This window comes from Anoplopoma fimbria, chromosome 12, assembly GCF_027596085.1.
Source record: "Anoplopoma fimbria isolate UVic2021 breed Golden Eagle Sablefish chromosome 12, Afim_UVic_2022, whole genome shotgun sequence".
NCBI lineage: Eukaryota > Metazoa > Chordata > Actinopteri > Perciformes > Anoplopomatidae > Anoplopoma > Anoplopoma fimbria.
In genome coordinates, this window is record NC_072460.1 from 8,469,322 (window position 1) to 8,497,141 (window position 27,820).

At 41.6% G+C, this 27,820-nt stretch overlaps 3 protein-coding genes across 4 annotated transcripts; 1 reads left to right on the plus strand and 2 right to left on the minus strand.

Annotated features, from left to right (window-relative positions):
* Positions 1 to 91: 91 nt before the first annotated feature.
* Positions 92 to 2,841, minus strand: ndufb11 (NADH:ubiquinone oxidoreductase subunit B11). Its single transcript, XM_054609846.1, has 3 exons — positions 2,611 to 2,841; positions 1,088 to 1,218; positions 92 to 304 (listed from the first exon to the last, which is right to left on the minus strand). Exons 1-3 carry the CDS (start codon positions 2,782 to 2,784, stop codon positions 175 to 177), a joined length of 435 nt encoding a protein of 144 aa, XP_054465821.1. The 5' UTR covers positions 2,785 to 2,841; the 3' UTR covers positions 92 to 174.
* A 3,073-nt stretch (positions 2,842 to 5,914) lies between these two features.
* On the minus strand, positions 5,915 to 14,265 carry tbc1d25 (TBC1 domain family, member 25). The gene is given in 8 exon segments (XM_054609852.1): positions 5,915 to 9,495; positions 10,779 to 11,054; positions 11,462 to 11,650; positions 11,749 to 11,876; positions 12,568 to 12,722; positions 12,808 to 12,917; positions 14,207 to 14,226; positions 14,229 to 14,265. Coding segments are annotated over 8 exon segments (2,565 nt in total). The 5' UTR covers positions 14,251 to 14,265; the 3' UTR covers positions 5,915 to 7,830.
* A 1,323-nt stretch (positions 14,266 to 15,588) lies between these two features.
* Positions 15,589 to 27,459, plus strand: ccdc22 (coiled-coil domain containing 22). Of its 2 annotated transcripts, none has more exons than XM_054609118.1 (16): positions 15,589 to 16,205; positions 16,447 to 16,624; positions 17,987 to 18,119; positions 18,965 to 19,071; positions 19,729 to 19,813; positions 21,266 to 21,435; positions 22,277 to 22,492; positions 22,626 to 22,805; positions 23,414 to 23,533; positions 23,640 to 23,756; positions 23,841 to 23,942; positions 24,128 to 24,235; positions 24,890 to 24,985; positions 25,196 to 25,255; positions 25,345 to 25,419; positions 26,709 to 27,459. In XM_054609118.1, exons 1-16 carry the CDS (start codon positions 16,156 to 16,158, stop codon positions 26,820 to 26,822), a joined length of 1,911 nt encoding a protein of 636 aa, XP_054465093.1. In that variant the 5' UTR covers positions 15,589 to 16,155; the 3' UTR covers positions 26,823 to 27,459. The 2 variants fall into 2 exon arrangements, with proteins under 2 accessions (XP_054465093.1, XP_054465094.1); XM_054609119.1 differs by having other exon boundaries at positions 22,629 to 22,805.
* Positions 27,460 to 27,820: the final 361 nt, after the last annotated feature.

Consider the following 27,820-nt stretch of genomic DNA (forward strand, 5'->3'; position numbering starts at 1 on the left):
GGAAGTTAGCATCAAGTGTCCAATCAGTTACCTTAGATTAATACAAAACCCAAACTGCTGTTTATAGAGGTCATTGTCCACACATAATAAATACACAATTCAACAAGGACATCATTTATTCTGTTATAGTGAAATACATTAATCATGAAATAGAGCCACTGGATTTTGGACTTGCTACTCCTCTCCAGCTGTGGTCAGAACGATCTTGTTTGAGTCGTAGTAGTTCTCGCCTATGAGAGGAAGACCCTCCTTCTCTCTCAGCTGGATCACACGCTCCGCCTCCCTTCTGGCCCACTGCCGCATGCTGGAATAAACACACACAAGGAGGGAGGACAAAGAGGGAGAAGGAGGGAGTGAGGAAGAGATGAGGAACCTTAAATACTAAACATTTATGATAATAAAGCTCCGATTGATTGGTGGGTGGGTGGCTGTGGTGTAGTGCAGAGCAAGGTAGTTCTCCAATCAGAGGGTAAGTGGTTCGATACCCGGCTTCGGCAGTCGATGTGTCAAGACACTTAACCCCAAGTTGCTCCCGAAGGCTTGCCATCGGTGTGGACTGGATGTTGCATGAATGTTAGTTAGAGTCTGATGGTGGCACCTTGCATGGTAGCCTGTCATCAGTGTGTGAATGATATGTAATATACTACTGATTGTAAGTCGCTTTGGATAAAAGCGTCTGCTAAATGACTGTAATGTAATGTAATGTAATGTGGCCACTTGAGGCTGAAGACCACCAAAAAAAAACCTGAAATGCATGAATAAATGAACAACATTCTAATTTAAAAAAGAAACAACTTCAGGTGCTCGGTATAAAAAATGTCAAAAAACTAGTTTATCTGTTTCATCAGGACCATGTGATTAGTGCCGAGTCAGCTTTTGAAACATGTAGTCAGGTGATGTAGTCAAGTGTTTTCTGTATTTAAGAAAAGCAAAATAACATCACAAAGAAGAGCATAACACCTTCCCCCTGTCCTTTAATAGAAAACCACGGCTCAGCAGAACCATCACCATGGCATGAGACACATCATCTCGTACTTGACAGCAAAAACCATAGCAGATCTGAGACGAGGAGGAGCCGAGAACTCACCCGTGGTCCGGTAAATAGTGGATAAATGTTCCTCCGATAACGAGAGCCACTGAGATGCCGAAGAAGAAGCCCAGCCTCATGTTCCACTCATCCACCACAGGGTCACTGGAAAATCCATGGTAATCTGGATTCTGACAATTACAGAGGAGGGGCATCAGCTACAGCAGTCATTCCCAAACACTGGGTTGGGGCACAAAGGTGGGTCGCAGGAAATTTTAAAAACGGGTCACTAAATAAAAGTGCAGATTTCTTCCAGTCTTTTTATATCTGCAGAACACCTTTGAACCTTTCTGTTTGTTTAACTGATGAGAGGAATGAAAACTCTACATAAGCATTTATTTGGTCTCATTTATAAAGTATTTAGCATGTGTATGTGTTTTCAATAACACATGCTTAAACAAAGTTGTGATTAAAGATCAAATTCTCGCTTTCCATTATTTACAGATAAGGCCTATTGTGAATTGGGCTACGATGGTTTGTTAACATTTCTATAAAGGTGCTGAATATATTCAGACTAACGTAAAGTCAATCATAAATCAATGGAACGATCTGACACCTCTGTGAATCTACCTGGTTGATTAACAGAGGTGTGTGTGTGTGTGTGTGTGTGTGTGTGTGTGTGTGTGTGTGTGTGTGTGTGTGTGTGTGAGAGAGAGAGAGAGAGATAGATCTGAGGCCACAGTGAAGGAGCTACAGAGTCCCATGGCTGAGATGGAACAGACTCTGACTCAATCAGGTCCATCCCTGAGAGTGCAGAGACTAAAGAACACTTTTGCAGACTATGAATGCAGACTTCAATAAGGAAGATTACACATAATGCATTGCACATCATTGTGTCAGTGTAAAACCAATCCATAATGTTAATAGTACAAATACCACAACTTGCATCTTCGATGTAAATATTCAAAGATGCTGTGCAGTTGGATAATGCAAACATCCATCGGCATAACACATTACAGTCATATACATAACCAAACTAGTGTAGCCCTGCATGCACTATGGCAGTGGTTCTCAACCTCTTTTCAGTGATGTACCCCCTGTGAAATATTTTTCAGCCAAGTACCCCCTAACCAGCGCAAAGCATTTTAGGTTGAAAAAAAGATGTAATACACAGCGCTGTGCCATCAGTGTCTGATTTATTAAACACTGAAAATTGCATTGTTGCATTGAATTCAGTTGATGAACTTACACTTATATTTTATTGAATATTTATTAAATAACTATTTTTAAAGGATTTTTGAAAGGATGCTAATTTTAAATATATTTTTTTAAAATCTCACGTACCCCCTGGAGTGCCTTCACGTACCCCCAAGGGTACACGTACCCCCATTTGAGAACCACTGCACTATGGGATGGCTGTGTTCTGCTGCCAACTGTACCTGAACTAAATATTAACAAACTCACTGTTACATAAAAAAATAAATAAAAAGGCTGTTCTTCAGTTGTTTGGACTCACATAAAGATGTGTCTGATTAGTGGGTTGTTGATATCGGTGTACGACTCTTTGCTGATGGTAGACTCACCTTGACATACGGGCTGACCTCACTGTGTCCAGCCTGCTGCGCGGCCGGGTACAGCTCCGTCACGGCGGTCGAACCGGCGGCACCGGACGGTTTGGACTGGGAGACGAACCGGGCCGGTGGAGTTGAGAGTAACCGGGGCAAAGCGGGCCCGAACCGCGACAGTCGGGTCAACATTTCACCTGTTTGTGAAGGATAATAGCGACCCGGAACCGGAAGCAGAAGTTTAAGACCTCTTCTTCTTCTTCTTAATTCCTCTCAACGTTAAAGGGAGAATTACTGCCACCTAGAGGGGGGCGACGGTAACGCACCCGGAGGAAGCCGACGTAGACGTGATACGCCATTTAAATGGTTTTATATAATATACAGTACCAGTCAAAAGTTTGGACACACCTTCTCATTCAATGGTTTTTCTTTATTTTTTATTTCTTTCTACATTGTAGATTAATATTGAAGACATCCAAACTATGAAGGAACACATATGGAATTATGTGGTAAACAAACAAATGCTCAACAAACCAGAATATGTTTTATATTTTAGATTCTTCAAAGTAGTTGAATGAGAAGGTGTGTCCAAACTTTTGACTGGTACTGTATGTGGTGAAACTGAGTCGACATTATTACACTCAGTGAATATATTGTAGGCTACTGACCAATATCCCTGTCTTTAGTCAGGTTTTCAGTCTCATTCATGATGGCCTGGTAGATGACTGTTGTGGTCTCGCTCAAGTCTGCCTAATTATATAATCCTAAAAGAATAAGGATGTTACAATGTTACAATAATCATGGTCCCCAGAAGGATTATTTCCAAATGTTGGTCTTTGTTGTAACCGAACTGTCAGTTCAACAAAATGTCCACATTTAAACTGAAAACATTAAATGAACACATTCAAGTCATCATGTCTTTAAGTCAAGTCTCAAGTCATTTTATTTTGTCAAGTCAAGTTACAAATTGCAATTCATCAGAACAGGGACTTGATAAGACCCAAGTCCAAGTCACAATGACTCCAAATCATACGCTGTTGTCAAGCTTTCATAGCACGTTTCTGTCAGGTGAAAAACACAATCATCCTTCACTCGATCGGTTGCGTTGATTATTTATTTGTGTCCAATATACAATCTGTAACATTGTTGTATGATTAAAAAGTTTAACTTTTGTGCACATATATAATTTAGTTGGATAAACAAACCTTTTTATTTTTTTTTATGTTTTTGTAAATGCACATATTGCTAGTTCATAGTCCAGCTAGTCCAGTTACATCGGATCTTCTTAAATATGCTATTACATACTGATATACAAAAGGAGGCCCAAACAAAGAGTAATAACCACAAGAATCATAGGGGTCTTTCCAAAGACATGAGAATTACTTTAGTTTCTGCTTCAAACTGAAGCACTTGTCAAAGAGGGGTTTCCCAATTGGAGGTGGAGTCATCCCACTTCCTGTTCAGCCTTCTGCATTACAGACTACTGAGAATATAGAATATAGAATATAGGCCACTCAAAACCATGAATAAAGTCTTACAGGTAAACAATGCTCTGAAAAGCAAATAAACAAATGAGACAATATTAACATACATTCCCTGACTTTGATCTGGTGTCCCATGTCACAATGAGCTCGGAGAAAATTTGGGGACTCGGGGGGGACTATCACAAAATCAGGAGGTGCATCTCAAGATTCATTAACACATAACTGTTTATGAATGATTTCCCATTCTCTCTGCGGTGCTACAGCCATGCCCTGTGTCCCAATCTACATTAATGTAATCCATATCATAGCGCACAACAAATAAGGCTGAGTCTTGTCAAAATGTTCATTCATTAAACAGAAACAGACAAACAAAAACTAGTATTATTGTTCAACATTAGCATACCATTGCTGACTGGTGGATTTCTTATGTTTCAATTTGAATTTGTATGAATCTTTAGCATTTGAGGACAACTCTTCAGCCTTTTTAATTACACAAATGAAACACAGGATCAACCCTTTGGATGCATGATGTCCACTACAGTGGTAAGCAAAAGGACATTTTATAGGAGCCAAGACGGATGTCTGCTTTGTTTGGAATAAATTAAACATACAACTGAGGCGCTCGGAACATCTCCCCTTCCTGGCTTCACTCTCTGCTCAGGTAGATATTACATCACTATATCTTTACACAAGTAATACACCTTCACTCCTATACTAATGCTAGAGAACCTTAAAAGTTAGGAATAACAAATATACACTTATTGTAGGTAGTGCATTGTAGCAAATTCAGATATTTAGTTTTAATAGTATTTGAAGTTATAATTTATTAATATATTATCATATTTTTGACAGAGTATGTTAACATTTAGATTAAGTATCTCATAATTTATTTAATCCATCTAATTTTTTTAAGACTTTGTATATCCTAATTTTGGCTCAGTAGCTTGTGTGTTTTTACTTTGAAATCTTTAAAAAAAACAGACACACCAACTTTTACTTGTTTACAAGCAGAAAATCATTGGCTTTCCAAAAATGTTGGCGAGACAGTAAGATAACAATCATGTAGTATTCTATAGAATTTGGTTAGATGCTGTGATATTTCTTAATGGTTAAACGTAGCCTTTCCTTTGCAGTGAACGCCATGCATGCAATCACTGAAACAATCCATTCGTACTCCGGTTGAAATCAATCAGAGGTCAGTCACAGCTCTCCGCCCTGAGCCCAGCCAAAGTCTGTCGACCAATCATCCCTCAGCCCTATTACTGGCTGTTTAACCAGCCCGCGATGACACTATGTAGACAGATGTTAAGAGCATTAACCAAAATATAAATCAAGGCTTTAAACAAGAGGCACTTTTCTGCCGAAATGTTGCATGATTTTTTTTTTCAAGTGGCATCACATCAGATTCCTTTTTCAAATGTCTATCAGACAAAAAAAAAAAAAATGATGGTAAATATATTAATCATAACACAGAAAACAAAACAAAAAGACAGTCTTTGGGAAACAGCAATAACCAAAGTGCTAAAATGAAACATCTCTGAATAATGACCCAATAAAGCATTAAATACTGTACAGTACTTACTTTACTACTCCAAATGTACGAGTCCAGCACATACGGTTTATTACCAGAATGGTATCTGTACAATGGAGACCACCACCAAATGATCTCTACAGTACTGCATCCACACACCCTCTTAGTGTCACATGGTTAGTTTCATTACTTCATGAACAGTCTCTGCTCCTCGGGAGTCTGACTTCGCAAAACAGGCGTTGGAAGTCCTCAGTTGTGATTGGCTGAGTCAAATCCAAAGTTGGAAAAACAAAACAATAATAAAACATTTCATATCAAACCGCCAATGTGAACTTATCATCAATACGTAACCATTGCAATAACCCAAAATCTCTGATGTGGTGAGTTTAGCTTCTGTCCCACATGTCCTCTTTACCTCACCTTACCCATGGTGCACTTGGGGGGAAGAATAATAATTGTTGAAACACTTTTTTACTGAAGCATTAAGCAATTTAAGCATTTAAGCAACATTAAAACTTTAGAAAGTTGACTGAAATGACCAGAATATCAAGCTCATAGCACCACGATGACAGGTTAAAGAGGAGACGTTGATTCATTTTGGCTCATCTACAGCATAAAACATAAACTCTATGAATGTAGAAGTGGTGGAAAATAAAAGTCACTGCAACATTGTTCTGTTTTGATCTCTGGGTATCCTACGATGCCACCAAGTCCAGAAGCAGTAGAGTAATAGGAAAAATCCAGCCGACAACGCGGGTCCCAAACAGCTTTAGGCAAGGTATGATGTATTTGTGATCCAGTATTGCACTCTCATAAAATTGCAGGACATGTGAGTGACATATTTTTTTTGCAGAGGCACATTGCAGTGACTTTAAGTAACTGGGTCAAGCTCCAAACCAAACCCCTTTTAGTTTGAGTGCTGGGCCGTTTATACGCTCTGTGTTTATTCGCCCAAAAACTGCCAATTTACTGACAAACATACAAATGTTAGCTGTAAGCTAGCAAGGGACGCATGGATAACTTCTGTGGGATGAGCCTCTGGATGAACCCAGGAAATGTAGCTCTTTCAGTTATTTCCTGCACTCTCTTTTTCCTCTTTTCTCTCTTTGTCTATGAAGTAGCCCTGGAATGAGTATGAACAGGTTGAAACATAAATATGTCCTTGTGTCAATTCATGCAGTTCAAGGCAAATCTCTTAACTAATCGTATCGTTCTATTTACTTTGTAAGCAATCACACCACTCCTAAGAGACTTCACAAAGTCTCTTTTCACAGGGTGAGTAGGACTTCCTGTGTAACACCAGTGGGTTTGCCCTTTAAATATTTGGTACTTTTCCCAAACCAGTTTTTAAGTAAGCGTCATGTCAACGTAGTTTCTCTTTCTACCAGAGGTCTCGTCCCTCTTTCCTGTTCAAGTATTAGACAGTACAACAGCTCTACTTCTCTCTAAGGGTTGAATTGTTCAGGTACGTCACAGTGCACAGCAGAGGTTTCATATTGCTGTGAAAGGCAAAACACCACTTATTGGGGCAACGTTCACCCCATTTGTGACCTCAACACTCTCTTGGTTGTGTTACACTATGTGAATGTAGTGTTGATTCAGCCTTTAAGGTTCATGGTGACAGGCTGGGCCAGGAAGGTTAGAGAAGAACACTGTCTGCTGACCTCGTCTTGTTTCCAAGTGTTGTCATCAGTTTACATTGAGACACGCTGACAATAAATCTGGATTTATATGATATCCGTTATGTTTATAACTAACTTAACATGAATGCTTTAGTTAAGACACGTGTGTGGCTTATTGGACAGAACAGGAGCTTGTAAACAAAGTTTATAAAAGGACAACAAAGGCTAAATGCACCAAGCGGCTTAACTTTCGTAGGTTCCGGCAAATCAGCCAAACTGTCTGACCGTCAGACGCCAGAATCACAGGGTTTAACATTTCATGCATCAGCAAGATATGATGATAAATGAAGCTCTCTCACTCCCTTTCAAAGACAGACAACAAGATGGCTAAACCTGAAGGGTGGAAGAAAACAATTAAACGTAAATAGGATTACAGACATAAGGAATATACATACGTATTCAGGCATTCACATAATGAGAAAATCATTAACGGCCCAATTTAATGTGGAGGGCTGTCCACGAGAGGTTGGTCTACATCTCCAATGGGCTACAGTCTACTGAGGGCTTCACTGAGGATGGGAGGCCAGGATGCATGATGGAATCAGGAAGTGGGAGACAGGAAAAGTGGAGCTGTTGGGGAGGGTATGGTGGTGGCCAGGTTATAGGTTGAGTTGGGAGACGATGGTGGGGGCGATGCCAAGGGGCTGTAAATGGGCCTGGCAGAGATGCTTGAAGACGGGGACTGTTGACCAGCGCTCACTGTTGTCGGGGAGTCCGAGCTCACCTCGTCCCCTTCTTCCGAGTCCCACACTTCACTCTGCAGGTAGTCTGCAAATAAGGCCTTGGCCCGCTGCAGCACCCTGCTCAGGTTGTGGCGCCGCACGAGGCGATCAAAGTGCATGGCCAGCTCATTGTAATCCAAGCTGTTCTTGATGATGTGGTCTCGGTGCTCCAGCAGGATGGACAGGCACAGGAACAGCATGAAGGGATTGCCTTTGCCGAACTCTTGCGGGGGCGGCAGGGAACACGGTTTGATGCTGGTGGTCTCAGCTTTCAAAGAACTGGGAGTGTTAGCTGTGGTGCTGGGCGACGACCTGCTGCCAGAAAGCGAGGGGCCTCTTCCAAAGGACAAAATGGGTGAAGAGAGCAGGGATCGATTGTGGGTGGGAGACGCAACTGACGTCTTCACAGTGGGGGTCTTGGGCGAGTTAATCCCTGTACTGCTGAGCATTTGGGCAGAGGAGGTCAATACTTTTGTGATAGTTCTTGGGAAGGCCTCACTTCCATTGGGTGTGGACAAGGATGTGGATTTCGGAGGAGAGCCTGGAGAGGCACCTGGCCAGCTGGAGGATGAAGGTGGAGATGTGGGAGACACAGAGGGGCCGGTTTTCCAGATCGGTAGGCCACTAGAAAAGAGAGGAGGCGATGACATCAGAGAGAAACCATTGTCACAGTTTTTTATGAGAGGTGTTCTCTCTCCTGTGTCCTCCTCACTGTCAACGGTGGACTGGCGCCGCGGGATACCTGTTACGGACTTTGGAGACCCCAAACCCTGTCGCTGTTCAGCATCCACCATATGAAAGCTGTCTTCATTTCGGGCAGTATAGTATTTAAACTCCCCGAAACTAGTTTTCCTCTCAAAAGGAGGAGCCTGCATATCTGCCTTTTCTGTGGTCACTTGAGGAACATCATATCCACCTCCCTCGCTCTCCTTTACAGCGCCTACATTGCTTCCGTCTTTTCCTTCTATGGCAGCATTGCTGCTCATATCTGGTTCTTCTCTTGAAGGCCTCAGCATATGTCGTCTACGCTGCTTCTCTTTCTGTATCTTATCATCTCCCGGGTTATTGTCAACTGTCTTTTCATCGTCTCTGCGGGACATGGTTTCATCGGTTTCCACTGGTGGTCCCAGAAGCTCCACCTCAGTTTCAGGAGGATCTGGGGGCAGAGAGCTCCAAGTAACCTCGAGCATCCTCAAAGCATCGTCAAACGCGAACTCACGCTTGAGCTCCAGAAGCAGCCAGCGGTAACAGAAGAACAGGTCGTCAGCTCCTCGGGACACCAGGTAGGAGTAGAATTCGGGATCCGAGTACTGCAGGAGCAGCTTTAGATGCTGGAACTTAACAGACATGAGCTGCCCGTCAGGCCGGAAGTTCCCCTCCAGGCGTTTCATGATGCCAGAGAAGCAAATGAAGGCATGTGCCTCATTGTCCATTACCGCAAGTATAGGGGAGGCAATGTCACTCATACCTTGACAGTACGATATCTGAAAAACAACACGTCCACAAAGTTACTTTAGTCTGCAGTTTACAAAGAAAACATTAACCGAAGTCTTGAGGGTGAAGGGTAGACCAGGGGCCTCATTTATCATGCATACGCTCACTATACAAAGTATGGGATTTATCAATCTCTTCTTCTGCTTTAGAATGTGTATGCATTTAAAACCACCTCTGCACATGAGGACCAACAAACCTTTGTATTTGTAACAAGGCCATCATGTCTTTCAGCATAAATGATGCCATTAATCTCTGCCACGCTTTTGTCTCGTTTCCCTAGTACTGCATCACTGCTGTTAATGACAATCTGTATTCATATTTGTGGGTGTGTCTTTGTTATGATCATATCAAATAATCGTAAGCACTTTGAACTTTTGAATGTTTTTTTATAAACTTTCTTTTGCAGAATTTCCACGGCATGGTAAGGCTCTGCTCGACTCCACTCCCTTTCGTTACCTGGTACTTTTCTTGACTTTGTTTTTCACTGCAGATAGTACCCCTTAATGTTGCAGGATTCTTAGCTGATCGTCATAGTGACGCAGCGTGAAACACAAACAGTGCGTTCTCTCGTATTCTCTAGCTGGATCCTTTAATTGCCAACCAAACAGGGGAACGTCCTTGGTCAGCAGCTTGGCCACTTAAAGATGGCGGGTTTGGACAGGATGTCCCGTGATGTGCTGGTGCAGATTCTCTTGGACCAATCAGTGGTCTGCAGTATATTAACTCCACCTTTGAGTATCAGCTCAGCTCGATGCGAACCTCGACCGAGATGATAACAAAAAAAGTACCAGGTACTATCCACAACTTTTGCCAATGGCAAACCAAAGCAGAACATAACATGCAATGGAAATGCGGCATTAATGTTACTTTGCCACTAGAAGTTTAGGTCTCCCATGATGCATAGAGGTTCCTGTTGTCGGGAGGAACAAATCTGCTTAGTTTTTTTTCTATATCAGGTCTTACTAGTTCCTGTTTGCAGTGTACTCATGGGTGTACAGGCAACTCTCACTGGATTACGTTATATAGAGCCTCTTCTTTTTTCTATGATTTCTATTCTGATTTATGGAAGTTTATTTGCAATGAACATCCGATATCCTGAGAAAGTGTAAGTCACACTGAATCTAAAAATATGTGTATTTTTTTAGAGCCCCTGTATGCAAAATATCCCGCTCCCCCCCCATGTGAGGCGCCTCTTTGACAACCTCTACATTCATTCGGTCAATTTAATAAGCAGATTCATATTTTTAAAACAAACTATAAAACATATACAAACCTGTGGATGTGTGATGGCAAAAGTGGTGAGCAGGTCGGTGAGGGCAGTCAAATGTGGACTGTCCTCTGACCCTGCATAGTATGGATGAGCCCGGTCTGTCCTCAGGACGTCTTTGAGAACATTTCCACGGATAAATTCAAGATCCTCGTGGCTGACCCGGGCTGTCCACTCGCTCTTCAGCTGGTCGTACTCCCTCGTCTTCCTCTTCATGTAGTCCATTCTTTCCTGTCCAGTCAGTCCGTCAGGGTAGACGTTCAGGAGGTACCGCCAAACAACCTACCACCACAGCACACAATGCACCAGTTAATCCAATCCTCAAGTGATTAACAACAGTCATAAAATAGAAATGATATGATGTTATATATCAATATATGATATGTAAATATAATTTCAATTGGCACATGTTGTGTGTGCATGAACACAGGCAGAGAACAGGGCACTTAGAGGGGAAAACCCGGTCAAATCATAATTTATGACAAACAATATAAGTAGCAGCTAAGTCTACTGAAAATGAAGGTGCTTCCTGCTTACAACACACTTTGGTTCTCTTCTTACTGAAGTTCTATGTCAGGAATCACAATTAGGATTTAACATGAATCAAAATCGCCAACTCTGGGTTTTTTTGGACTCTGCAGAACATGGGATTGGTACTTTGTAGGTTAATAAAAATCCAGGTACTCTACCTTGCGCAGTGAAGGCTCCACACCACCATGGTAGATGCGCAGTCGGAGTTCCTCAGGGCGCGTCAACTGGCCCTGTCCATTGAGATAATTGTGAAACTCTGCGTCGCTCAGAGGGGGCTTGAAAGGCTTGATCTCTTCCCCATAAGACCAGCTGAAGGCTTGCTGGACTTTGGACAGGGTTCGGCCCACCTGAATAAGTGAAACAAGCGAGTACACTAAGACCCTGGCTCACAGAAGATAGAAGGTAAAAGAGACGGTATACGGAGGGTTGAAGAAGGTGAAGGAACCTGGGACAGTAGAGACTGGGTGAAGGGAAGAGCCGCATTTGCCAAAGACCTAGTCCTCTCTGCGAGAAGCTGCTCAGAGCCAATCACGTCTTTGGGGCTTATGATATCCCAGTCCTCCATAACGGGACCTGCAGTTGAAGAAAAAGAACCTGACTTAATTCATGTATTTAAGGTCTACTTCTATCTTAAACTTCTAACTTAAAGGATAGGTTCAATATTTCTCAAGACAATTTTACATTACAGAGGACAAACTCCATGTTCCTTGTTCTGTGTAAAAATGTATTCCAAAGTATGTGTATGTATTACACCACTTTTTGTGTTTCCCTGGTCTGTAGTTCCTGGACAGTAACACAAAGAGTGGACTTCACTCTAAAAACACTGTCACTTTGGGGGATTCTCATTTGATCTGATTAACTCAGACAGTCAAAGTTAGTGTCTTAGGTTAAGACCGCTTTAAGACAATACAAAACACTTTGGCAAAGAGTTATTTGAGCAAAGGAGCTAACTTTTTTAACTATACACAACAAGGCTATGAAGGCAACCTAGTCTGTGTGAGGATGTTAAGAAGACTCATTTAGACACTTGTTAGCAACCGCCTTTTTAAAGACACGTAAAAGATTCTAAATTCACCAGAGGGGTATTTACTGATGTATTTTATATTGTAAGACAAAAAGTTTAAAACTCTTCAGCTTGTGTTAAACACATATATGTCAGGCATCTAACCAGACTTGAAAAACTGTGAACCTATACTTTAATAAATGTAAAGGTTTATTGTCATTCTCTCCAAATATCCATCCAAGGATACACTGGCATTCTTACTGTCTTCTGAAGGTTTTATGTCCATCTTGAGCTGCAGATATGGTTTGGCAGCACTGAGAAATGCAACATCCAAGTCCCCGTCGGAAAGCAGAGAAAGAAACATTTCAGCACCACTCCGATCTCGAGACAGGTAGCTGATCCCGAAATTCCGCTTCCTAGTTTGAATGACGAAAAAGAAGAAAATGCTGACACGCATTATTCGTCTTTGCAACAGTGTGTAGCTGAAGTGACGATTCTTACCCGTTCAAATCAAAGGCCCTGATGAGGATGTGCTGCAGGACCTCCAGCGATGTTATCTGAGGATCAACAGCAAAGGAGCGGAACTCCACAGGAAGCACCCCATCACATTTCTGAGAAGCAGAATGTGGAAGAAAAAAAAACATGATACTGTGGGGAAACATTTTGGGAGGTGGCAACAAAATATAGTATTTTAGCAGTTAGTAGACAAGAATTGATGTCCTGCACTTGAGCCGTTTTAATCTGCATGCTGAGACTTTCAGTATATGTCAAATGCACTACATAATCAATACATGCTGTCTGTTTAAGTAGGGCTGGGTGACATGGTTGAAATAAACACAATGATGATAAAAAATATATTTTCAGATATCAATTTATGGTAAATGTATAGGGACTTGAATAAACATAGCACCTCCCTAGTCTTCAGACAACTCATAGAGGCTGCTCATCAGACTCTAATCTAAATCAATCACTCACTCACTCACTCACTCACTCACACACAGAGAGATATATATATATATACACACACACACACCACACATATACATATATATATACACACCACATATAAAATAACAGAGCTGATGTCACACACGACATTAAACCCCACTTAGACTCATAACTTAACTCATTTTGTTTAAAAAAACAAAATGAGTTAAAATTGCTTAAATTGTTAATTTGGACCACATAAATGTGTCGACGTGGAAATGATATTTTTATATAATCACAATAGAATTCTGACTAACATAATGACACAATTATTAAAACAGCTGCAAAGCACTGTCTGCAGAATGTCTTATGAGGATTTTTTTAAAAAAAATCAAAATCGTATTTTGCAAATGAAGAAAAACAAGTGAAGTTTACTGAAAAGCAGGTCAAAAAAAAAAAATACTTTTTCTTCAGGTAACATTTGACGTCACGTAGTACTGTCGCGTGCACACGCGCACGCATTTGCTGAGCAGGCAGGTGACGTCAGCCAAGTCTGTATGGGTTCTCTGCCACGGGTCTAGCGTTAGGTGGCTGTTGATGTTGTGTTTTTAATCATGGTTTGAATAAATAATTGTCAGTGTCAGTTACAGCTAGCCGTTACAGACTAAATAAAGTCATACATAGAATGAATTATACCCGCTTCAAGCTGCCCAAACAACGTCCAGCCACAACACTGTGGACATAAACAATATGTATCGATCCGCGGCAGAGACGGTCTCTCCTCACACACACACACACACACACACACACACACACACACCGCTCTACCGCCAGTGTCCCGGTTTAAGTCACCGTTCAGCACTACAACGTGTGTTTGATCGACAGCTAGCAAACACTGAGCAGACAACCCAACAAACGCGATAACGGGTTGTTTGGTAGCTCACTAGCGGACTATATGTTGCAGCCATCCTACCTTGACTTTGACACGGACCACCCCCTCTCCTCCTCGCCTGCCATCGTAAAGACTCCGTTTCGGAACAGGGTGGTTGTCGTGAGTTTAGTTTCCCTTCGACACCGACACGGTGATCGATGACATGATTGGGGGGTGATGGTGGGGGGAGGGGGGGGCAGCAGGTAGCAGTAGCCGAGTTGCTGTTATTTGGTGATCTTCTTCTGCTTTCTTTTACACGGGATTTAGAAACGCATTACCGCCCTCTACTGGACATCCACACAAAGGACACGTGGTAGCAAAACGCATTCAAGCCCAAGAGGGGGCCCCTGACACATGTGGGTCACATAGTCCTTCTTCAGTAGACCTACAGTGTGTGTAGTGTGTCCATCAGCACTGCTGCCCTCGTCTTTCTATCATCCCCTTTAGGCTCCCTGAAGGGGACCAGGACCGGGCTGGATGGACTTACCCACGTCCACAGAACCATGACCCTACTGAACTGAATTTGACAAAACTGCACAAAAATGCAACCAAGACAAATAAAATAAAAAAGCAAATAATTCCTATAAAAAAACAGACGTGTTTGTTAGTTTAAAAACGAATTAATCGGATTAATCATGGGTGTCAAATGAAATGCAAAGACCAAACTGTAAACGAAGAGCCTGTTGACAGAGGAGAGGCATGCACCTTGCCTCTCCTCATCCTCTCGGTTGGAGGCCTTGAGGATTAGAGGTGGCTGTTGAAAAGTCAAACTCTGTAGACAAAAGGTGGCAAATACTTGTGTTTATTAGTTAGAGTCTGATGGTGGCACCTTGCATGGTAGCCCTGTCATCAGTGTGTGAATGGGTGAATGATATGTAATATACTACTGATTGTAAGTCGCTTTGGATAAAAGCGTCTGCTAAATGACTGTAATGTAATGTTTACTGTTTTATGTCTTGCCTTTAAAAGTTTCTCTTAACTCCCAAAGTATTGAGGGTTAAGATGGTATCCGTGCCAACACAGTCTTAAACGCATCTTCAGGCGTAATCATAGATATTTGACTTGAAGTTGAAAAATAGAATTCATGTAAACCTGTAAACCAAAAAAAAAAAAAAAAATCTTTGTGGGCAGCATAGTTTTGCCAAAAGGTAATATGCTTATTTCTAGCCCACAATAAAAAAGGGTTTGCTACATTACAAATTCAGACAAATGTATTTTTTTTCTTTTCCAGGCTGCAGTTTTTAAATCCAAATCGTATTTTGCAAATGAAGAAAAACAAGTGAAGTTTACTGAAAAGCAGGTCAAAAAAAAAAATACTTTTTCTTCAGGTAACATTTGACGTCACGTAGTACTGCATCAGGTTTACTTGGAGAAGAAAATAAGATCAGCTGATGTAAATGACCCCACATTTGACAGTCCATTTCCGATCCCAATCCCTAACCATGCAACCAAGCATTCACCCTGCACTGCAGCTCCTTTCCGGTCATGAGATTGCCGCTTCTGGTGCATGCTGGGAAATGTATTTCTAGATTGCTCGGTTGCAAACCTGTTCTTGACCCACCGCAGACCCAGACGAAACTCTACCTCCCAGAATACCACTGCTCAGTTCCCCTTATTACTTCATTTCCACACTGAAAAAAAGCCGCACAAATGTCAGATTTGCTCCGTTTGTAGCGGACAGCCCGGGTCAGGGTCGATCTCTGTGCTGAACTATCGCTCACTTTCATAGCAAAACGCGTGTTTGTAGCACGGAGCTAACACACCGGAGCATCACTATGGGGAAGTCACGAGTGGCAGCCTTGCTAATTAAAAAGTAGCTAGTTCCTAAGTTAGCTCACAGAAGATGGAAGCTAGTCTTCTAGCCTGCTTTCGTCCGTGGGAGTCGCTCACTAACACGAGCTAACTTGATGTGAATACGTAGCCTAGCTAGCATCAGATGCTCTGCCCTTATCCCGTCTGCTAGCTAGAATATCGACAGAAAAACTTCAGCGATGGAAGAAGTTGACAGAATTTTGATTCACGCCCTCAAACAAGTCGGCACGTAAGTATCAGCATCTTTATGTTAATTGTGTACAATTCCAGCTTGAACCACGAGTTGTTTAAATGTCACGGGATCAAGTTTGTCGGTTAGCAGCATGCTGTCAGGCGGAGCGCGTTCACGTAGCGTTAGTGGACGAAGCGCTGCCAGCCCATCACGTGACTGAGTGATGTGAGGCAAAGGTTGTGAACTAACGCTACTGGTGTACCTGGCAGTACCTTATTGTTGAATGTGTGACCCGCAGAGAGCTGAGCGAGGAGACGACCAGTGTCAAACAGTTCAGCAGCGAGCTCATCGTCGAGGCGGTGGTCCGATGTATCCGGGTGATCGACCCGGGCCTGGGCAGCCCGCTGCCCACGTCCCTCCCCCCGGGCATGTCTGCCCGCTTCAGGGTGGGCATGAGCCTGGCACAGGCCTGTCAGGTAAGACACCTCTGAGTTATTGCCATAACTTATTCAGGATGAAATGACTTTATTAGACCCTTTTTAGTAAGTGTTTGAACCAGAAAGACTAATGAACAATATATGATGAACAGATGTATGCAGCTCTTCCAGTGTACACACATAGTTATTTATTATTATTAGACTGACATGATGTCATTCAATGGCCTAAAGAGGGATTACAATAAAGATAGATATTCATTTTAATATTAATACATTCAAGCAAGAATGTTGCTTATTCCTGAACTCGGAAACAGTAGTTTTAAAACTCCATGTCCACTAACTAGGTTGTTCTGGAGCTTTCAGGCACATCGCATGGTCTTTGCCATTAGATGGAATTTGCTCAGTTGTAAATAACTGACAAACTGAGCCAACTACATTCAATTCAATTCAGTTTATTTTGTATAGCCCAAAATCACAAATTCCAAATTTATCCTCAGAGGGCTTTACAATCTGTACACATGCGACATCCTCTGTCCTTCCCTCACATCGGCACAGGAAAAACTCCCCTAAAAAACCTTTAACAGGGAGAAAAAAGGAAGAAACCTATGGGAGAACGACAGAGGAGGGATCCTTCTCCCAGGATGGACAGAATGCAATAGATGTCATGTGTACAGAATGAACAGCATAACAGAGATACAACACATTCAATGTATATGACATAAATGATTCATATAATCAGAGTAGTAAGCAGAGTAGCGAAGGAAAAAATTAAGACTACTTATAAAAGCAGCAATGACTATAGTGGAATTAAAATAATGATATAGGGAATAGTATTAGTAATGTGACTAATAATAATAATGGAAGTAGCAGTGGGTGTCAGCCGGGTCACAGCAGGAGGCACGACCACGGTCCAGGGACCACAACGATTCGTGGAAACCTGGGAGGCGAGAAAGCAAAAAGGGCTTCAGGGTGGAAGCAAAGCTAATATGCGTAATGGTAGAGGGAATAGTAATAGTAATGTGACTAATAATAATAATAATAATGGTACATCCACAGAGGAAGACCATGAAATGTGGCTGAAAGCCCTGGTAAAAAGCCTTTAAGTGGAGCTTGAATTAAGGTTTTTTGTTAAATGAAATGTTATCTTGAAATAAAGTGTGTGAACTCTAATGTTTTTTTCAATGAAAAGTCTTTCATTTTTCTCTTTTGTTTTTGACCAGGAAGTGTATATATAATACAGTTTATTTGTAGAGCACTTTCCAGGATAGGACGCTAAATTAGAAGTGCATGTAGTTGTGGGCGAAGTTCAGATGTGTCCGTATTAGTGCTCAATTAAATCACCATATCACTGCCTGTAGTTCCTCAACAGTATTCCTAATATGTCAAACTATTGGTTTGTAGGACATTGGTTATAAAGGAGAGATAGGCTACCAGACTTTTCTGTACAGCAATGAGCCAGAGATCCGCTCCCTGCTCATGTTCCTGGTGGAGAAGCTGCCCAGAGAAAGTGCAGAGGCCTCAGACCAGCCGACAGGTAAAGAGAGCACCAGTCTACGTCCTCCACACAGTTTTATGTCACCTGTCCTTAGAGAGGAAGAAATATAGTACATGTATTATTACATGCGCTGTAATTGTTGCCCTAACCTAAAATACATACTATAATCCTGGTTTGTAGCTATAATGTAATATAATACTTTTGCACTAATGACTACATTTAATTCACAGAAATAAGTACCCTTTATCTAGAATAACTGCAAATAAACTCAATGGTTGTTTCAGCAAGTTGTTTAACAACTAGACTGTAAGTCATAATCCTCAAGTAGAATGTTATCCATCTTTACCCAAACAAAGATGGCAGCTAGACAAGTGAGCAGCTTTTGTTGTACAGTGTACCAATTTCTTGGGGGGTCAACAAAACATGGTTGACATGGACCAGAATATGGACAGACAACATTTTGATCTGGCATGTAGCTGAGAAACAAACATGGTTGTATCAGTGGCAAGTTATGAACAGTGTGCAGGGTCTTCTTGTAACTGTTATGGTCTGTTAAGCATATGGGTCCCTGTATAGTATAGTATAATATAATATAGTATAGATAAGTATATCATAATAGATAATAATGAGCGTAATGTACAGGTTGATTTTAGTGTGACCAGTCAGTCTCATATAAGAAATCAGTCATCTAACTCCAGCCCAGAAAACTGCACTGTTTCATGTTGGGAGGTTTCAAAGAAAACATTGTACCATGAAGGAAAACATTAAGAAACAGAAATTAGGAAATGTTGCTGTCAGCTCTACGGATGTTGGCATGACAAGGCATTTTGTCATGACTTACCACTTATTGAAGACTCATCCAAGTGTGTCTCCTCTTCCTGTAGGTAAATCAGTGGTCCTCCAGAGAGCCATCGCTGCTGCAATCAAAGCCCAGTTGGTTGTTCCCTGGCTGCCTCCTAACTGCAGACTGCCACTGCACTGTGAAACACAAGTAGACTCTTTTTAAAGTTACATTTTATGTCTGAAAACTGCGTTACATACATGCATACATAAAAAAAAAACAGGGGATGTGTCAAGACTATCAGCAACAGGACCGAGAGAGTGGCTGATCCAGGCACATCTGTCTGTTTATCTAATCTGTCAAAATTGGAGCCCATAGTTTGGCGGTTAGCGGTCAAAAAATCACTGGACAATACAACTCCAATCGATAAATAACACAGCAGAGGTTCATGGGTATTGTAGTATTGATAGTCATCTGCCATACCAAACATGGACATAATGGTATTTCTCAGAAATGTAATAAATAAATACAAACTGGCATTTAATAATCTATTTCTGCTCTAACACTGAATTATCCTGACATTTTTAAATGGAAATTTACAGCGGCAAAAATACTTTGCATATTTATTATATTATACAGCTTCCTAACTCTATAGTACACATATGTAACCGAACCAAAGAAAGCTGTGAGGCACGTAATATTTTCTTCGTCATTTTAACTCATATTTATGTTGGGTGACTATAGGCTTAATGCAGCGGAACCCTATCAGCCTCTGGATGCATGATATTAACTTGTTTATTATAACCTGTAACCTGTCAAGACAGAGTCTGTTGCTTTCTGACATGTTATTGATATTTTCCTGTTCAGAGTCCAGGAGCATTGCACAGCTTCCACGTCCAGCCTCTCAGTTTGCCACACTGCACTAAAGGTCAAGGAAAGAATCAGCTGAAAGGTAGGCCTCCTTCTGCAAATCAGCAAATGCTGCATGATTTCATTGATCTGATGAGTTTCCTGTTTCACCCAAGCAGCAACCTCTGGTGTTGAAAATTGAAGCCATGGTCGAAGTGCCAAAAACTGCAATTCCTCAAACTGCCACTTAAGGCTGGCTCCAAAAGCGAATCAATCCCCATATACCTCCATGTTAAAATCAGACGGCAACCTCCAAGTCTAAAAAGTGAAGCCAATACGAAAATGTCTTAATGCTGCTGTCTCTACTGTCCATCAGGGGGCGACTCCTCTGGTTGTATAGAAGTCTATGAGAAAATGACTCTACTTCTCTCTTGATTTATCCCCTCAGTAAACATTGTAAACATGAGTTTATGGTCTCAATCTCTAGTTTCAAGTCTTCTTCAATACAGCATGATGTTCATTTAGTAAATGATGGTCCATTTAGAGTCAAATAGACCATAAAGCAGGGTATGCTTTAGAGCGGGGCTACATTGTGATTGACAGGTCGCTACCCTACCAGATGCGTATACAGGGTCACTCCTTCTCAGTTCAAATATGGTAACTTTGGTTCACTGGTTAAAAAAAAGAAGATGGTGGTGGACAAAATCCAAGATTGCAACTGCCGAAATGCTGAATTTAAGGCTTCATAATATCAGTCAAAAAACCAATGGGTGATGTCACGACGACTACGTCCTCTTTATTTACCGTCGATACAGCAGAAATATGTGTGAACAGCCTGGTACAAAAAACGGTTTTGGTCTCTTTAGCTAATGTCATGTTCAAAACAACTGTACGAGGGATGAATTCTTAAATAACTCACCCGTTTAGATTTTGTTAAGACTTAAAGTTGGGCATAATTGAGGGCGTGGCCTCTTTGGGTGACAGGCGGGTGCTCGCTCAGGTGGCTCGCTGCTGGCTGTCTGCTCTGCCAACTCTCCACCTCTTTGCCCATTTATAGCTGAGCCGTGTGATAGACTGTGTGTCGACACTGCCAAGATGGCGAAGACCAGAGCAACTTTGAGCTTCACAGCGGCTCTTTAGAAACCTGCGGCTGATGTCACAGAGAGTCCAGATTTTATACGTCCAGATTTTATACGTCCATATTATTCTCTGGTTTCACCATGGCCACGCTGACTTTTGTTGTTGTCATTGAGGGGGTCTAAAGTGTCAAAATTTGCAGCAACTTTGCTTATGAGTATTAACCTGTTTGTGGAACAGAGTTTTAAGAACTCCCATAATTATAGTATGTAGATAAAATATTGGTTTCAGGTAGTTTCATCATCTTCAATGGTTTATTGCAGGAACGTGATCTGAGACAAGTGGACTGTTTTCGTGGTGATTGTGCGCGGAGAGAGCACAGCTCTAAAATATACGCTGACAGTTCTTCACAGATGTGTTACTGTTCAGTTCACCCTCGGGTGTCTGATGAAATCATATGTCTGTGCTGTGATTTCAGAGGTGAAGGACTACCAGCGAGACATTCTTCCTCCTGTGACCGCCCAGCCTTCCCATCATGCCTCTGTGGTGGCGTCCATACTTGAGCAGCACACGGCTGAGCTGAGTGCTGCTCAGGAGTGGGACAACGAGTGGAACAGTCAGGGACTTTTGTCTCGCCTCACGCCACAAGTACAAATCCTCATTTCCTTTTCACACAGCTCTGTCTGCTATTGCTATAACATGTGTCTTTAAATAGTGAAAAAAAGTGAAAAGGGGATTTGACAGTCGATTCAGTCACGCAGATGCCTGGCAACAGCAAGACATTTGTCCTGTTATGAGATCAAACTGCATGTGTGAAATAGTGTAGGTTCTCCAATAAAAGCAGTTACAGGCTAGGTGTAAAACACTTAACAGGGTGTTTTACAATGTAATAGCTCACATGGTAACTTCAGTATAATCTGTATAAACTGTTAACACTCTATGTCTTTCTCTATGTAAACTTAATCGATTAAATTAAAAAAATGATACATAGGCTGATTAGAAGTATTTCTATTATCACTATTACACTATTTATTATTAATTCGATAACACTAATTACAGTAGCACTATTTTGTGCCTTGTGATTTTGCACTGCAGTATCCATCCAATCTTTTCACACACACCTGTCTTTTAGGTAAGGATGTGCTGGAACTCTGTGTTGATGTGAGCTTTTTCTTGGGTCGCTAGTCCTGCCTTCTCTCCTTGCTGTAAAATGTTCTGCACACAGCTTTGTATAATCACTTGATTCCATTGGTATCAGGGAGTCTAGTAACTGTAAATGTGTCTTTGTGGTCATAAAAGTGACACAGTCGGTCCTGTGGGACGTGTACGGTAGAAACCACTTGCTCTGCCTTTATATACATTAAAGGTTACAGTGTTTGCCACATGTTGTTGGCACATGTTGGAGACTCTACACCGAGCATAGGCTGTAGTGCTGATGAACATGTTTCTAACAGACCATGTTTAATGAGCCTGTCTTATTGTTGATCAGGAGTATCGCTCCAGGAAACTGACCCGGCTGCGTAAACGCATCGAGGAGCAGCTCCGTTCTGCTGCACTGCCCTCTGCCGAAAGTGCCTTTGTTGGTCCCCGCTCCGCCTCTGACCTCTCTGAGCTACTGCAGGCCTTTAAAGGCTCCGCCCCCTCCGACCACATCCTGACCAAGGGCACCCACTTCACCCACACACAGAAGTTCACCTTCACACAGGTGAGGACCACGCCTCACTGCATGGTTAAAAACAAATATCTCTACAGTAAGACTTAAGCGCCTGTTCTCTAACTGCAGTGTGTGTCTGTGTGTATGTGTGACTGTGTGACTGTGTGTCTGTCCGTCCCCCTAGCAGCAGCAGGCGGCAGCAGTAACCAGCCCCTCCATCCCCTCTGGCCATCAGTCAGAGAGTGATATCCAGCTCCGTCAGCAGGAGGAGCAGCTTTCCCTCCAGCAGCAGTTCCAGCAGCTCTGCACTGATGTTGACCAGCTAGCAGCAGATATGAAGCACATGAGTGTCACTAATGCACAGGTAACACACACACACGCGCACACACACACACATACAGAGAGCTTATGACGTGCCTAGACATGATGTGTAAGCTAAAGGCCCGGCTGTTACCTCAGTGCGCTCTTCTAAGTCAGCAAATGTTGGATATATGCTGTTGTTTGTTATATATCTTGATCAGATTCTGGCTTCCAAATGTTAGTCTGAGCATTCACTCGAACACACACCAGTCAGAAACTGGTCAAAACCTTTGATGATCAGTTTCATGCAGAAACAATGATTAAAGAAACTAGTTCCTACATGAAACGGCTCCTAACAGGGTATGTGGATTAAATTGAGTAACTGGGTCATGATTTCTGAAAAGATGCCTTGCTTTTGAGTTTTTCAAATGTGTTTTTTTGGCACAAGCTGAGCACCATCTAGTCCCATTATAGTGGAGAGAAGGCAGACATCTCTTAAGCCTATATCTCCAACACTATGCAGCTCACGCCAAAAGTAGATTGATAAATCGCACTACAGGTAGAAGGAAATGTGTATTTTTGATTTAGAGGTGCACTCTCCTTTAAGTGAAAGGAGTTTGCACTGATTTATTTGATTTATTGTCTAATATGTGTGATGTGTTATATGTCCAGGTGCTGAATGAGCTGAAGCAGAGAGATCTGGGGAACTCTGAAAACGTGGAGAAGATGCAGGTGAAAAAGAAAACAATTGACCTGCTGCCGGACGCAGACAACAACCTGCTGGAGCTTCAGGTAGGAGGGCTGAGTGAGACCTCTGAAAAACTCCTGGCTGGGGACCAGTTATCAAACCCAGTAGGGCACTCGCATGTGGTGGAAACCTGTATGTTTCTTCTCTCAGGCTCTGGTGGAGGCCAGCGCTAAGCGGGTGGTGAACCTGGCCTCTCAGTGGGAGAAGCACCGCGCTCCACTCATCGACGAGCACCGCAGACTCAAAGAAATCTGCAGCAGCCAAGATGTAAGTGGTGCCTTTCATCAAATTTGTGTCCTCATTTGCTCCAGTTTAGGCATGTTTCTGATCATTTGTCTCCATTTTCCTCAGCTGGAGTCATCCAGAAAGCTGTCTGAAATCAAGTCTCTGCATGATAGGATCCGTGTGTCTACAGAGGAGGCCAAGAAGAAGGAAGAAATCTACAAACAACTGGTGATGAACTGAATTTACATTCTTTTGAAAACTAGCAAAGAACTTTCAGTTACTTTTCTAGCACTTGACACATGCTTGTTTGAACGTTAATTACGCTGCATTATCAGTTGTGTTTTGGCATTGTGCTGAATGTGCTGATTGTGTGTGTCACTGTCTTTTTTTGTGTCTGTTTTCTTCCAACGTAGGTAACGGAGTTAGAAAATCTTCCTCAGGACGCTTCTCGGTCAGCGTACACTCAGAGGATCCTAGAGATTGTCAGCAATATCAAGAAGCAGAAGGAGGAAATTACTAAGGTATATGTTCTAGCAAATTAAAAGACATAACTAATACATTAGGTAAGCAAGACAATTCATAGTTAGTTTTAATAGATTCTGCTTGTCAGCAGACAGGAGGACTTTGATTTCTATGCAGTCAGTGAGAAAATCAGTCCTCTGCACATAGTGGTGTAATGGATCACTGTCAATCCGTGAGACATACTGATTCCCCCTGTTGTTTAGCCTGAGCTACTGTTTGATATTTTATTGAGTTTCTATGTTGAGTGAATTTGAGCTCCTTTAGAATCCAGTGTTTATGTCGAGGGCTTTTTTTTGTGAAATGTAAGAACACAATGGCTGGATCTGGTCTGTTCTTGGTTGAAAGGACTAATAAAGTTTGTCGTCTTGGCTCGGACCACAGAGCCTTCCTGTTGTGGTACGCTATATCGTATGATTTAAATATGTCTGTTCCACACAACATGATTGGTTGATGCCTTAAGTATTCACGACAAACACAACAGTTCTGTGTGTAAAATCCTTAATGGCCAGGAACCAGCACCTAAAACAGCAACATTTTGAAGGGAAATCAATTCATGTCAGTGATGCTGTGTGTCAGTGGGTCTGAGCTGTAAGTATGTGCTGTGAATCAGCTGTTACGTTCCCTCATCACCACTGTGCTCCCTTTCCTTGCAGATTTTGTCAGACACTAAGGAGCTCCAGAAAGAAATCAACAGCCTGACGGGAAAACTGGACCGGACCTTTGCCGTCACTGATGAGCTGGTCTTCAAGGTAGCCGAGTGTATTTTATCAGCACTTGTTACATTCACGTGCTTTATCTTTATTTGGTGAATGGAAGTTAATTTCATTACAAAAGAACCAGCATGTGTGCTCTTTAATCCTGAAGATCGTCAAAATGGTTGTTTTCAATACATAAGTGTGTTCTTTGTCGAACCTATTTTTAATGTTTTAATTCATTTTCATTTTTTTTGTTATTTGAAGGACGCCAAAAAAGATGAATCTGTACGCAAATCCTACAAGTACCTGGCTGCCCTGCATGAAGTAGGTCATCATGTTTGTCTGACTTTCTTCTTATCCGTTGCTCCTATCAGAGAATGTGTTACATGTTTCAATCTTTCTTTCTTCGATAGAACTGTAATCAGTTGATCCAAACCATCGAGGACACCGGTACAATCTTGAGAGAGATTCGAGATCTAGAGGAGCAGGTAGGATTTCCTGTTCATCACTACGTAGACTCTAACACTTTAGAGTCAGATGAGAAGATCAATATCACTTTCATCTTTGTGTCCAGTACAGACGAAGCTTTAGGATGTGGTTAGCCTAGCTTAGCGTTAAGACTGTGAGCAGACCATCAAAGGCCATCTTGTTGACATATATAATTTGTATTTAACAAATATAGAAAGACAAATAACTTTTGCTGTTATAGTAGAAACACCAAAGTAATTGCCAACATACTGCTACAACTGGAAGAATCGCACTTACAAAGGTTTTAGTAGTGTCTTTGTGATGGGTTTTATAAGCAGACAATTTTCCCATTTGTCATATAACTCTTTCCATATCACAAAGCTCTTCAACAATATCCAGCCAGTGTCTCAGAGTAGGAGGGGTCCTTTTTAGACCGTTTCCTCACCATTAGTTTCTTGGTTGCTGCTAATAGGACTTAACCCTTGTGCATCATATTAAAAAAAGTTGCTCTGTCCTTGGAGCACAAAGATGTCTGTGTTAAAAACTGCCAAAACATTTGATATAAATGTTATATTCCACTCACATGTAGTTAAATCTTTTAACCAACTTCCGTTCTGATCATTACTACCAAATACTAATGGTTTTGCGGATTATTAAACCTTTACATGCTAGTTTGTTTACACTATGTGTGTTGTTATAAAAAAAACACCAAATTGAATTACTTCCATATACTAAACGCTAGGGGGGAAATAGAAATATTTAGTTTTACGTTCTGGGTTATGACGATGATTAGCAACAACATTGTTTTTCATGCAATACATCAATTAAAATCACACCCTTTCCAACATTTATGCCATAGATTAACACATTCAAAAATGTTAAAGTGGTTCCTAGTGAGGCACAAGGGCTAAAGAACATATCTGTCCTGTTGTATTACATAGACATTAGATAAAATCTCTGATATGGTACATTTTTTGAAAACTTTTTTTTCCACTCCTGTCCATTAAATGCCCATAGTTTTAACATGTGATTAAGGGTCTGAATTTGGAATCATCAGCTGTCCAACTTTGAACTTTTAGCTCCCTCTCCAAATTCTATTCCTCAACCGCTGTATACCAGAATTCCAAAGATTTCCGTCTTTGTTCTAAGCTAGACCAAACATGTCTTGAACCTGCCGTATCACTGTACTGGACAAAGTAATGGAATTGATGTGATGTGATGTTTTTTGTTTTTTTTAATGCAGCAACACATTTAGAGATTTACTGTACAACAAAGCACATTATTCAATGGCGTCTTGAATTGTCCACAGATTGAGACAGAAAACAGTAGTAAAACTGTGGCTAACCTGGAGAGGATTCTGGATGACTACAAAGCTATCCGACAGGAGAACTCTGCCCTCGCTGCCAAAGTCAGAGAAGGCTGAAGGAAGCCCTGGTTTGCTTTGCTCTGCCTGCTGAGGCCAATGTTGTGATAAAAACCTGGATCCCTATGGACCTGAATGGGCCTGAAAACAGCACTCCAGTTCTCACACTGAAGAGAGCGCTGTTCATTAACACCGCCCTCTGTTGCCATTGGAGACCAGCTTTTCTTTAGAAAGGCAAGATGATTTTGGAACTAACCTGGCATTTTAATGCACAACTTGTATGAATGGATGAAGATGACAACTAGTGTTTCATTTCAAACTGATTTCTACAGCTAGACGTGCTCTCTGAGGGTCTATGCACTGGTCTGATTGCTCTGTACCCAAATGAAACACGACAGTGGACAGCAGAGGGTGCTGTCAGACCTTCTCCGTTCTAATGTAAAGTCATTCATATAGATGTATGAAATGTTTTCATAAGATATCTTGATTAAACTGAAATCTTTGTTCAGGAATTTTTAATATGGTAATTATTCCACCGTTTTCATACATTAGCAGTGACTTCGCTGTCATGATTATATTTGAACTGAATATGTTGAGTGAATGGCATTTGAATGTAGTCCATTAATATTGTTGTCCTGCCCATCAGCAAAGTATTGTTGTATATATGGTACCAGCTTGAATAAAGATGCCTTACAAACTTGGAAGAGCAGCTCTTGTCTGCCTGAAGAAGACGCTGGTCATGAGTGGACCTACTGTCATTGACATCATTTACACCTCAATGCTCAGTTTCACTTTTTACAACCAATTGACCACCAACTGATGTAGTCAAATATTTAGGTTGTGCTGGATTGAAGAATATTTCTTGTTTTGGTATTTTACCTTGTCGTGCTTAAAGGTACGCCTTGACTTTGTGCTCATGCCCCGCAATTGACGTTTGAAAACTCCAGTTAGGACAAAGTGACTCTTGTTTAGAGTCAAATGCTGATTCACTGTTGAATGTCACTGTTTTATTGGCATATGGCACATACAGATGGTTTTCTCAAGTGTTTCTCATGTTC

What these genes read in the sequence shown, in the direction of transcription:
- ccdc22 (XM_054609118.1), top strand. Translation starts at nt 16,156, where the DNA reads ATGGAAGAAGTTGACAGAATTTTGATTCACGCCCTCAAACAAGTCGGC. An exon ending in GGCCTCAGACCAGCCGACAG is followed by an intron (nt 18,120 to 18,964) that starts GTAAAGAGAGCA and finishes CTCTTCCTGTAG; the next exon opens with GTAAATCAGTGGTCCTCCAG. An exon ending in TTCGAGATCTAGAGGAGCAG is followed by an intron (nt 25,420 to 26,708) that starts GTAGGATTTCCT and finishes AATTGTCCACAG; the next exon opens with ATTGAGACAGAAAACAGTAG.
- ndufb11 (XM_054609846.1), bottom strand. Translation starts at nt 2,784, where the DNA reads ATGTTGACCCGACTGTCGCGGTTCGGGCCCGCTTTGCCCCGGTTACTC. An exon ending in AGGTCAGCCCGTATGTCAAG is followed by an intron (nt 1,219 to 2,610) that starts GTGAGTCTACCA and finishes TGTAATTGTCAG; the next exon opens with AATCCAGATTACCATGGATT. An exon ending in CACTATTTACCGGACCACGG is followed by an intron (nt 305 to 1,087) that starts GTGAGTTCTCGG and finishes TGTTTATTCCAG; the next exon opens with CATGCGGCAGTGGGCCAGAA.